At 42.8% G+C, this 13,556-nt stretch overlaps 1 protein-coding gene across 2 annotated transcripts in view; it reads left to right on the forward strand.

Annotated features, from left to right (window-relative positions):
* LOC117512550 (glycogen debranching enzyme-like) overlaps positions 1-13,556 on the forward strand; it is a 279,336-nt gene that overhangs the window by 68,484 nt on the left and 197,296 nt on the right. For both annotated transcript variants that reach the window (XR_004561327.1, XM_034172666.1), the window contains exon 5: positions 11,089-11,270. Coding sequence is in view for 1 of the 2 variants with exons in the window: in XM_034172666.1 (XP_034028557.1) it covers positions 11,089-11,270 (182 nt within the window). In the remaining variant the exon portion in view is untranslated. The remainder of the gene's footprint in view (positions 1-11,088; positions 11,271-13,556) is intronic.

Raw genomic sequence — 13,556 nt, forward strand, 5'->3', positions numbered from 1 at the left:
AGATCTTGTCCCACTTAGAACAATTGTTGTTTGCCGCAATGTATGTCTGTGTCATAGCAGTCAGTAGACAGTCTTTGGGTAATGCTGCCGGTATTACCTGTAATATAGGTCTGGGTCCCATACATACAACACAGTCCTTCTTTGCTGCTAGTCCTGCTTGTTCTGCCATTAAAAGCCAATTGTTATTTTGTCCACTAATTCATGTAGTTACTAGGAACCAGTCATCTGCCTTCATGTCTTTTGTGCCTTGTACAGACACCCCCTTTGCTTGTATGGGCACCCCCTTTGCTTGTATGGACACCCCCTTTGACGTACTTAATTCGGTCAATATTGGTTGCTGTACTCTATCTGTTTCACAGAGGAAGAAATGGAAATACGGATCTTTTCCTTGTTTGTATACCCAAAGGAGGAACAACCAACAGTCTCCCTCTATATCAGGTGGGAATATGGTTCCTTTTTCTGTGGTATTCACCACTATAGACAGCTTATCATCTGTTTGATACATTTTGAGAATTTGACTCTGGTACTTAGCCCACTCGGTTTGTGCCCATCTTGGTGTCCATCTACTCCATTCATCGGCTACCAACGTTTCCCATCTCCTATCTTGTTGATCGTTGGTCATATACCATGAGAAACTATTTCCGTAATTAGTCCCTCTGTCACCATCCGGCATTCCATGGGTAAGACCACTATATGGTACAGAGATGATCACAGATGTATTTCTAGGAATGCAGGCTTGTACACCAAATCGGTACGCATTATTCCCATTACAGCTATGTACTGTGGCATTTATTATCGGACTGGGGTCTTCGTTACTTCTTTTTGGTCTCTGCAATCTGTGGATGTGATCCTTATTATCATGTCCCGTGCTCATGGCTTTTAATAATAATCCCAATTCAAAAAAGAAAAGTAGCATAACAAGGACTGTCCGTGGGGTCCAGAAACCCTCGTTCTTTTTATTTTTTTCTTTCGCCATTTCTGCACACTACAGCACACCTATGTTCAGAACAGTGGCTTCTTAATGTCTTCTGCTAGCTTTCGTGTCTAACCTGGATCTTAACACCAAGCTCACACACTATTACTAGTCTTGTCCTACTGTTCTTACTGTTTGTCTGTGTCTGCAGAAATGACTTTCTTACAGTGAGTTAAATGAATCCATGTACTTCTTTCCCCAATTTTCAAAGCTGTGGGTGTTGTGAGTAGTACTTGATAGGGCCCTTCCCATTTAGGTGAATGCCAGTGTTTTCTCTTGATGCTTCTTATCAACACCCAGTCTCCAGGTACCACTTTAGGGTCCTCCTGTGGAGAAATGGGATCATCAGTGTTTGGAACTCTCCCTCGTTGTCCTTCTAACATTTTTCTCATGTAATCCGCCAAATTGGCTTCCTCAGGTACATCCCAAATTTGTCCATAATATGGCAATCGATATTTTCTGCCAAACAATGTTTCATACGGTGTCAACCCCATGGTACTAATTATGTTTATATACATTTTTACCAAATCTACACAATGCGTCCATGGTCTGCCTGTTTCCTCCATTGTCTTTCTAAGTCTGTTTTTTACTGTTCCATTCATCCTTTCCACTAATCCGGCGCTTTGTGGATGATAAGAACAATGATTTTTGAGATTAACCTGTAGTGCTTCTCCTACGTATTGCACTATTGTATTAACAAAATGCGCTCCATTATCTGAATAGACTGTTTCTGGTATTCCAAATCGTGGGATGATGTCTTTGCATAATGCTTTAGCCACTGTAAGTGAATCCGCATGTTTTGTAGGGAACAATTCTACCCATTTTGAGAAGGCATCAATTATGACTAAACAAAATTCCTTCCCTTCATGTTTACTCAGCTGTATATAATCCATATGAATCACTTGAAAGGGATATTGTGGTGTTGGAAATTGACCTCTTTGGGGTCTCAAATTGCCTTGTGAGTTGTGTTTTGCACATATCATGCATGCTCTACAATGCTGTTTTGCATATGCATCGAACCCATAAAGACAAAAAATAGATTGCAATTGCGATATCATACCCCCTGATGAGACATGCGTCACGCCATGGCTCATAATAGCTGCCCATTTAAACATATTTTTTGGCAATATGGGTTTCTTTTGTGGTCATACGTACAAGTCATTTGCATACGTAGCTCCTTTAGCTATCCACATTTGTTTTTCTCTGTCTGTTGCCTGCTGTTGCATGTCAGCAAGCAGTGTATGATCTAAATGCAAATCTGGAGTAGTTTCCTGTACAACAAAAATAGAAGAAGCTGCTGCTGCCTCTTTTGCTGCTCTGTCAGCAAAATCATTTCCTTTTGAAACACTGTCAGAGCCATTGGTGTGAGCCGCACATTTGCATATAGCAATTTGTTGAGGCAACTTCACAGCTTGCAGTAGGGCAGTTAGGAGAGTGGCATGAGTCACTGGCTTTCCAGACGATGTCACCATTCCACGCTCCTCCCATAGTTTTGCAAACACATGCACTGTGCTGAAAGCGTACTGGCTGTCCGTATAAATTGATACGGCCGTACCTTGAAACAGATAGCAAGCTGCAGTTAAAGCAACTAATTCAGCTGCTTGTGCTGAAAATGACGATGGCAATGAAGCAGAATCTAATACTTCTGAATTTGTGACGACAGCATATCCAGATTGCGTTTGTCCATAAGCATTTTTGGTGGAAGAACCATCCACATACACGATTGTACTGTTTGGGATGGGTGTGTCCCGGAGGTCTGGGCGTGCTTTTGTACAAACTGTTGCTACATCAAGACAATTGTGCGGCTCACCATCCTCAGGTAAAGGTATCAATGTGGAGGGATTCAATGTTGTACAGCGCTCTATCGTAAGGTGTGGCTGTGATAATAGCAAGGACATGCACGAAAGATGTCTTGCTGGGGACAAAAGGCTCATGTTTGTCTGCAACAGAAGTGCAGAGACTGCATGTGGAACTTTCAATGTCAGCTGATGGAATAGAACAACATTACTGCTACTTTGAACAGCCATAGAGGCTGCAACAACAGCCTGTACGCATGGTGGTAAAGCACTTGCTACTGCATCCAATTTAGATGAGTAGTAGGCAACTGGCCTCAATTTTGAGCCATACACTTGAACCAAAACACTAGTCATGAACTTATTCTTACAATTAACTGTTTGAATGAATGGTTTACTATAATCTGGTAGTGCCAAAACTGTGGATGACACTAATGTTTGTTTTACTTTTACAAAGGCTTCCTCAGCATCTTTGTTCCATTCCAACACGGTTGACATTGAAATATCATCTTTGTACATCAAATCAGAAAGTGGACTAGTCAACTCTGCATAGCAAGGAATCCATGCCCTGCAATAATTTGTCAATCCAAGAAATGACATCATCTGCTTTTTGGTTTGTGGTTTTGGAGCGTGCAAAATTGCTTCCTTCCTGTCAGACAGGATCGTGCGCCCTGTGGCTGATAACTCATGTCCTAAATATTTTACTTTATCCCTACACAACTGAACTTTGTTTCTACTCACTCTGTGGCCATTGTCAAATAAGAAACATAATAATGCTACTGTGTCAGTTATGCAGTTTTCTCGTGTGTCAGAGGCAATCAAAATGTCATCAACATACACTAACAGTTGGCTATCTGCCGGTGGAACGAAATTGGCTAAACATGCTGACATGACTTGAGAATAAATAGTTGGGCTCTCTGCGTAACCCTGCGGTAATCTGGTGAATGTATATCGTTGTCCTTTAAAGGTAAAAGCAAACCAGAATTGACTATCTGGATGTACTGGCACAGAGAAAAATGCATTACTTATGTCAATTACTGAGAAACTATTAGAATTTGGTCTCAGCGAATTTAACAAGGTGTGTGGATCTGGGACGCATGGTGCTCTTTTAATCACAGCAGCATTTACTGCCTGCAGATCTTGAATCATTCTCCACCCCACTGAGGGCGGAGCCTTTTTTACAGGAAATATGGGTGTGTTACATGGTGAATCTGGACATGGCACTATTACTCCTGCTGTTAATAAATCCTCTATTACTGGCCTGATTCCGTCAATTGCATCAGGTTTCAATGGATACTGTCTTACACATGGTCTGTATTCTGTTTTTGGCCTTATAACTACAGGTTGTGCATTTTTAATCAGTCCTACGTCTGAAGGACCTGTTGTCCACAATCCTGACGGTACTGCAGAGAGAAGTGCATCTTCTTCAGGACTCAACTGAAACACTCAGGATTGTGAAGTGGACACATCAATGTGTGTTCCAGCTGTCAGCACCAATGAGACATTAACTGGCACTTTATACAACTTGGTTGATGGACTGAACTCCGTTCGTGGTCCAACTCTGCTCCAATCAGAGGCTGACAAAGCTGTTATGACTGTCAGTCCCAATTCTTGCCATTCTGTCAAATATGGCTTACAAAGTGACATATGTAATGGCATACCTGTGAATCTCAATTTTGATACATCTTCAGTGGCGCCTGTTACTGTTATGACAGCTGTTGAGTTGCCATCATGAATCAAATCGGTCATTGTCAGTTTCACAGGTGAAACATTTTTCAATTTAGTTTCATAGTCACCATCTGGACCTGGAGGATCTTTATGCCACATTGTGACATGCAGGTCAGGTGGTGACATCTGTTGTTCAGGATTTTTTAGTAGGGCTGTCGCTTGCAAGACGACATCTTTACCCCATCCTGCAGCATCTTCTTCTGAAATGTCAAATGTATAGTAATAGTGGAATGTGGGGTCAGCGCTTTCTTCTCTTACCATGTTAACGCCTCCTGTGCGTTCAACAACTAATTTCCCTTGTTCCACAATTATGGACAAGCCCAATGCAGTCAATCCGTCTCGTCCTAGGAGGTTAACTGGACATTGTGGCATGCTCAACACTGACATAGTACACGTCAGGCCAAATGGATCTGTCAACGTTATGGGTCTGGTGATAGGGACGTCTGATGTTTGTCCATTTGCAGAGCGAACCCTAAAGATTTCGTTGCTTAATTGATGGACAGGTATGTTGTCATTACATGTAGTTCTACATGCTCCTGTATCACAAAGGAATGTCACTGGTCGTCCATTTACCAACAAAGTCACTTCTGGTTTTGGTACCGGATTTCCCAGCAAGGCACACAGATCCATATCACAATCAGACTGCCTATCTGATGTGGAATCATGGATTATGGATTCTAGTCATTGTGGATACTGTGGCTGCGGAGGATTATTCCGTTGTGGAATTCTCCCTGCTGCTCCCTCAGTAGGTGGATTCGGACAATTTCTATACATATGTCCCTCTCTTCCACAGTTCCAACAAATCAGGGGACCACGTGGTGGCCCTCCCTGTCTGTGCTGCTGTTGTGGTTGCCATGGTCCTTGACGTTGTGGCTGTCCACCTTGTCTATTTTGCCATGGCTTTTTGGGGCGTTTGCACTGCTTCTGCTGTCTTAAGTTACCCTGCTGGTAATATATTTCATCATCTCCATGTGCTACATACACTCCTTTGTCGCTGTTTCTTGTCTTTTTCTGCTTTAAGACTTCTTCTGCATGACAGCAGTGTGTATGTGTTTCTTCCAATGTGCCTGTAGGCAGTCCAATCCAATGTTTCTGTATCCAAGCTTTTATATCCTTATTGGAATGTTGGATCAGAGCGTTTTTCAATTGTTGTTCATACACAGGTGTTTCCGGCAATATGCCACTATGGACCCTAAATACATTCTCAAACCTGCACCTAAACTCTGTCCATGGCTCTCCTTCTTTCTGAGTTGTCCTGGTAATTTCAGTATAATTTATCTTTGGTCCTAACACTCCTTTCGCACGTGTAATCATAGCTTCCACTCTTGTTTTCAAGACTAGATCATCATGTGTCAGTGGTACGCCTTGTTGATCTGCAGGATTCCAGTCTCCGCGTACCTGACTCCATTTAGGGCCACATGCTTTCATCCACACCTGTTGGACTTCAGGTCCATTAAGGTGGTAAGATGTTCTAATGTTTTCTATATCCTGCATAAAGCCCTCGATATCGACATGTGGCGATGGTATCATGTCGACTGCTGCTTTGATATCATCAGCATTCCATGTCCGATAAACGAGCATGGTTGGTAGCTGTCCTGCTGTTCCTGCACGAGGATTTGGTACTTCTATCATAGGATAGGCACCTCCCTGATCACTATGTTCCACCATGGGAGGGGCTGTAGGCACTTTCGCTTGACTGCGTGTTTGTGGTTTTTCTGGTTTTTCTCTTTTTACCTTAGGTTTTACTGCCAAATCATACTGTGGTGGCGGTACATCGTCATCCTCTGGTAGAGGAGATAAAGGTCTCTTTGTCACCGACGATCCAGCCGGCGGTGATTGTTGAGGCTGTTCTGGCTCTCTGTGCTGAATTATCACATCTTCTTCTGCCTTACCTACAGCTTTCTTTTTCCTTGCTTTCTCTAATCGTCGCTTCTCTGCTCCTTTCTGTCTGTTCTCTGCTTCCTCCTCCCAAAATGCCACTAAATCTGCCCCTACTTTCTGCATCTTTTTCTCATCACCTTTATGTTCCCGTTCTAACTCCTTCTTCAGCTTTTGTATGCTGATCAGGTTCAGTCGTCCGTCAAAGTCATGTTTATTTATCCAGGTCTCCAATTTCTTTGTTGCTTTTGGATTTTTTGCCTCCATAAATTTCCAGTCGTCAGTTGATAAATTTTCCTTATTTTTAGACGTCTTACCCCCCATTTTTATTATATTTTTTATCCCTTGTTATAATTTGGACTTCAGACAGGGGCACACCTAGGGTGTTCTAAATCTGAAGTTTTCACACTTTCTTTGGACGTGACAATCAATTTGCCGTCGTGTGGTTGATTCCTTTCACCTCCCCGTAGGAAGCGGAATCACTTGCCTGCTGCTTCCACACGCACGGTTGTCACTAATGTTGTCCAAAGTATTACACTTTCACACAGTTATTTACACTTGCGCAAAACACTATTTACACATAGAAACACTCCTAATAATCGTACGCGTATTCTTATGTCAGGGGAGCTCGCCCTCCCGTGAAATTTAACTAATGTCCTGCATTAGGGGACTCCGCCGTCCCTGCCAGATTTAACTGCTTTTTTACAGTGCACATATTCCTACCCGGGATTTCCTTTACGTATTAAAACAGAGGAGTCCGTATCCTCCTTCCGGAATTTAACTACGTGCGACCCTCGCAACCGTAGAGGAGTCCGCCCTCCTTACAGAGTTTAACTGTGTTTCATTAACAGACGATTCTGTATCATCGCTTACGGAGTTTAACTGTTTTATGTGATCACTTTTATCCCCTACCGGTACGCGTATTAAAACAGAGGAGTCCGCACCCTCCTTACAGAGTTTAACTGCTTTGCATTAACAGACGATTCTGTATCATCGCTTGCGGAATTTAACTGTTTTATGTGATCTGATCACCACTCACTCAGTACTGTTTACAAAGAAATTTTACTCACTGACTCGACTTCCTGTCTGTCTTCTTCGGGAAAATCTCGTCAACCAGACGATGCCAACGGTGGTCGACAATTGCAGACACGATCAATCGATCGATCGGACCTTGGCCAAGGATTTACGTCTGGACTTGACGACCTCCGCCGGACAGCTCCGGTGTTGTTGAGATCCCGGACGAGCCCCCAGTCAATGTTGGGTATTTTCTCCTCCAAACATTTTTAAAACCTTTAACAAGACAAACAGAGTCAAGAAACACCAGTGAGACAGAAAGTCAAATTTTACGCGCGGAGTGCGGCCAGGCTGTACACCAAGGCTACACTAAAGTCTGGCCTGCTTTTCCGCTCTTTTTATTAAGAGACGCCCTCATCACATAAACAAGAAACTTGTCCTAAGGGTGGGGGTGATGACGCAAGACAAGTTTCTTCCCATAACATAAACGCATACGTCAATAAGTGCAACTGTAAGGAAGAACACTTTCAGGTCAGCACATCTCGTTCGTCTGTTGCAGGTATCAGCTGTTCTGCATCTGCCTGAAGTGTCCTGTCTTCCACACTCCTTCACACTAAACACCACATCACAATAGTCAAAACGTTCTCTTACTCCCAGTCGTTAGAGGCTGCGAAAACAAAGTTATATTATAATAATAAGTACATCCAGCCCTTCATTCCCAGCTCAGATTGACCCCAGAGTGCTAAAACAAAATTGAATTCTCAGGATTGCATTAAGACAGGTGCAAAACAGCACATCTCCGTTCTCATGAGAAAGAAGACAAAGCTAAAACAAGGTTGAATAACACGTACATTCTCAGGGTGAAGTGCAAAACAGCACAACACCGTTCTCATGAGAAAGAAGACAAATGTACAAATGTTTAACAGTGATAACATATATACAAAATCCTTAACACCTGCACTTCACAAAGCAGAGACACCACAGCCAATTTTCACTCTGCTCACTCATCACCCCAAAAGAGAAAATTATCTAAACTGTCTTTTAATGTTAGCTTAAAGTGTAGCTTGGCATTAAAATATGTGATCAGCCAAATGTGTGTTCAGCTGTGAATCATTGACATATTCCTGATACGTGTCATGAACAAGATGCAGCAAAACTGACAGGAAACTGTTAGGGTTAAACCCGAGACAGTGTTTTAGGACACCCAAAATGCAGAAAGCAAACCAAAGTACAAAAACAATGATTTATTGATATATTGTGAATGGTACAAGCCGAGAAGCCAAGTACTGGAGGAGGGAGAGACCGCTGGAGCAAACAGGAGGCAGGAACGTCACACCCAAACTCAGTTTGTCCGGAGCCACAGAATAGGACCAGGTGGCACAGTGAAGCAGATGGAACCAGGAGCACTGAGGACACAGGAAACGCAGAGTTAGTTTAAGCCACTGAAACATGGAACAGGAAGTAATACAGAGACGAGGCCGAGGAAACCTGTAGGCAACTGAGTTTCCGGCGTCTGAGAGTGTGAAGAGATGAGGTGTTTGTACAGGAAGTTAATGAGTGTGAATCCAGTCATTTCCACAGGTGGCTCCAGCAGACACAGAAAGGGAGGGGGAGTGAGGCAGACACCGCAGCAAGGTGCAGCAAACAAAGGCTGCACAACAAAAAACTAAACATCATATTGGCAATATTGAATAATTAACAGCTTTTATTGGACTGTCTATGACTGGGGCTTTTCCATCTGCATCAGATGCTCAAAGAGCTTTACACATAATAATACAATAACATGCTTTTGGAGGGTGGTATGCATTTTCAGAGAACCTCTGGGCATGGACGGAGGAGCTCTGAAAATACATACCGCACGACAACTGCATGTTATTTGCATTATTATCACTTACTGAGATACACAACACGTGCAATCACATTAACAATATTTAATGTCATTTCAAAATCCATGAACACCCAGCAAATGCGTACATAAAAAGTTGGCTCACTTTAACTTTTGTCGTGTTGGCTGGTACCGCGCTGCTCTCCAAATTCGCCAGTGCGTCCTCATCAAGTTGGCTGCTTTGGCTGCTGTTCATTGTCAGATTATCCATGATAAAATCATCCGGAATATCCATATTGAGACCAACACACACTTCTCGCCTTTTCATCTTTTCATCTGCAGACAGTTCTTTGGCTCCACGCACTATGACATCATCAGTTTATGCACAGCGGGTGGGTATAGACAGGTAGCATAAATGTCTCACATTCACCCCGATGTGAGGGTTCTGCCATACAAGGTGCTTACTACACACCGGGAGCAATAGGGGATTAAAGACCTTGTCCAAGGGCCCTTAGTGATTTTCCAGTCAGGCTGGGATTTAAACCATGGATCTTCTGGTCTCAAGCCCAATGCCTTAACAACTAGACCATCACCTCTCCAAAACGATTTCAGTGATTTGGAAAAAAAAGTCACAGGACTCTTGCCGTCAAGAACTACCTACAAACCTTCAAGAATTCATACCTCTGTGACTCACAGGATAATTAAAATGAGTTTGTAATTCCATATTTGTATTCTTAATTCAATAAAGCATTTGACGACAGGTGCACTTTCATTGAGATGCTGTGAACTGTAGCTCAACAAACAAGAACTGAAAAACTATGATATATATATATATATATATATATATATAATCATAGCTACACTGAGTGTGGAATAATAAGTCAATATCATTGACATATGATATAGCAAGAGTGGTACATTAAGGTCTGCAGTCTGAAAAACAGTGCAATTGTTGGGAAAGTGTAGTGACACGGACCCACAACAGGGGGCGTAAATGAATGGACAATGAATGAGCCGAAAATAGAACACTTTACTGTTGTGAATGTGCACAACGAAATACAGACGATTACAGAATTTTATCTGTAGTCAATCTACAAAGGTGACATGTGGGCAGGCTCGAGGATAGAAGATGTCCGTCCAGAGAGGAGCCGGAACCCACGCGATTTCCACCGCCACTGAACCCGGAGAATACTGGAGCCGCCAAGTCCCGAGTCCCCAGGTGGTCACCGTCTCCGGCTGTCGGATCTGGTACTGCTGGCAGGAAGCAGAAACAATCAAGGGTGGGTGTGAGCACACAACCAGCAGACAGTCAGCAAAAAACAGTCTTTAGTTTCCAATGGAGGGAAAACCTCCACCTCCAATCCAGAAACCCGGCATGTGCAGTATTAGTGAGTACTTATCAAAGTTTGGCGTGGGGAGCGAAGACGTCAGCCCTCCACGAACCACAAACCCAGCCTCCAGCTGCAAGCACTCACAGAAACGACTGCAAACAATACAGAAGCAAAAACTGTCTGTGAAAGACTCAAAAAACGGCTGAGCAGTTTACCTTCTTGGCTTGAAGATATCTCGGCAGGGAGGTGGAGTTGCTGCCCAGTTTTTATGGAGATGGTGATGAGGTGGTGATGAGTGACAGCTGTCAGGTGGTGATGAGAGACAGCTGTCATTCCCGGCTGCTCCCGTGAGGCGGCTGCGCCCTCTCGTGCCTGAAGCCTGCACTTGAGGCAGGGTGCCCTCTGGTGGTGGGCCAGCAGTACCTCCTCTTCAGCGGCCCACACAACAGCAATTCTCCTTCTGCTTACAGTTATTATGACTATATTTACAAATCATGTAACCCATCACAGTTCTCTCATACTCTACTTTCTCTGCTCTTCATCCAGCTGCTGACAGTGAGTGGATTCACCTTCATCCTGAGTGTGGTTACAATCTGGTTAACTCTCCTCACCTCAAACCTGCGTGGCTCCTTGATAGAGCCTTGTGGCACCTCGGCTGTGAGGTGGCTGACGGGAAGTATGCTGAAAAAGGGATACCAGCACTTATTCAAAATGAGGAGCAAATAAATGTGAGTATTTGATTATAAAGAGACAAAACAAACCCTGGTGACAACGCTTTGAGGGTTTGTTAGCTGAACTACTCATGTACGCGGTTTGTTAGAAAAGTTTCAGACCTTTTTATTTTTTGCAAAAACCTGGTGGATTTTAATCACGTGTGCTTGCATGAGCCAACCTTGAACCTTCGTGCGCATGCGTGAACTTTTTCACGCCTGTCGATTGCTTCATTTGCTGGTAAGCAGCCTTTGTGTGAGGACGTGTGTAGTGCTCTCGGTGGATTTTCATTGCAAAGAAAATGGCGGAACGACTGGAGCAGTGTGACTGCATCAAATTTTGCAAGGAACTGGGCGACAGCCAGGTGGAAACCATTCTGAAGATTCAGACAGCTTTTGGTGACGATGCTATGGGCATCACACAGATTAAGGAGCGGTACAACTGGTTTAAAGATGGCTGCACAACGGTGGAGAGCGCGCCGCACTCCGGTCGGCCATCAACATGCTGAAATGACCAGATCATTTCCAAAGTGAACGCTGTGGTGATGTGGGATCGTCGTGTGACTGAGAAATTGCGGAAGAGGTGGACATCAGCACTTTTTTTTGGCACATTCCACTGTGACAGAAGATTTGGCCATGAAAAGAGTGGCGGTGAAATTTGTGCCAAAGCTGACAAATCCATCAGGATTTTGCAAAAAATAAAAAGGTCCGATACTTTTCTAACAGACCTCGTATGTGTTATTTGATGAAAGCATGTAATTAAGAAATCTGTTGGATATCACATGCATTTATTTTGGCAGATCTTGGCGGCATTGTTAACACAGTTGAGAACTGGAAACTGTGACTCCATGGTATAAGAAAGTAGTAATTAATTGGCTTCATCCATATATAGAGCCTTGTCTTTTTATTGAATTTCTAATTGATATCATTCTGATTCTAATATTTTCCTGATAATCCTGCACTGCACTACTTACTCATTCATTCATTACACCAATTTAATCCAATCATGGGTCATGGTGGGACTGGAGCCTAGTCCAGCAGTCACAGGGTGGGAGACGACACCCTGGACAGGGCACTTGTGCAAAATTCCGCATTTGGAATTTCATTTAAATTCATTTGAAGAATTGGAATGTGAATTGAAGCAGTTCCACCCCACAGGATGTTGAATTGGAATTACAGTAAGTGGAATTAAATTAAATGCAATTCAGAGAAATTCCTTATTGCCACGTAACCAGAACAATATTTCATGTTTAATAAAGGTTTTAACTTAAATACTAAAAGTACTTTACAAACACTAAAATAAAGCAAAACTTCCCTCCATTTTGAATAATGGTTAACATTCTTTTAATTTGAAAGTGAACAAATGACACAAAATTGTGGTAAATGCAATAATCATTTATTAGAGTTGTTAATTTATAGTGTAACTTGTTGCATCTAATTGTCATAAGTTCCTTAAGGTTTTATTATTGAGATGGCATCTTTCTGGTCCTGCAACACTAAAGTTCCTCTCAGATATGGTCAGATATTTGCAGGCAAGTGCAGCTAGGTTTGGAAAACTGCTCTGGTTTTCTTTCCAAAACACAAAAGGATCAGCATCCTGTGTCAGGTAGACAGGGAGTTCATGCAAGGCTGTGTCAATTGGCACAGTAGCTGATTGGCTTTCCATGTAGGAAAAGAGTCTGGGGTGTTTCGTTGTGTGGGTACTGATGTCAAAGATGGCATTGATTTTTGGGGCGGTGGATTCAATTTTTGCAGAGAGGACAAGAGTGTTTTGAACATGTGCAACACATTTCGGACAGCTGAGTGAATGGGACCAAATATGTAGACTGCTCAGACTGTCGTCCATCCGTCTTCAGACCGCACCTCAATACTTCCCGACTGTGGCCGGATGTGTCATTCTGACACCTTTCAGCCTCAATTGGCATATGTGTGATGGGGGTATTAATATTTACTGTAGGATGCAATGGCTTACTTTTGAATTACTTTAATTACATTTGGCTGCAACATAATTCAGTAACACCTTACTGTTCTAAATTAATTAATTGCATTACACTCCCAAGCACTGTATGTGAAAACTAATGGATTCTCTGCTTTAGTCTTCCCAATTGCTTAACCTCTTAAACCCTAGAGTCCCCAAATTTGGGGACTTGCCCTGTTTAGGAACATTTGAACACTCATAACTAACCAGTGCTGACACCAACATACACTTATTATATATCGAAATGTCAAGCGAAGTCTCCTCTACAAAAGTATCCACTTCAAACACATATCAACTAACCACAGCTGAAGCGCCAAGCAAATAAA

Source organism: Thalassophryne amazonica, chromosome 1, assembly GCF_902500255.1.
Source record: "Thalassophryne amazonica chromosome 1, fThaAma1.1, whole genome shotgun sequence".
Classification (NCBI taxonomy): domain Eukaryota; kingdom Metazoa; phylum Chordata; class Actinopteri; order Batrachoidiformes; family Batrachoididae; genus Thalassophryne; species Thalassophryne amazonica.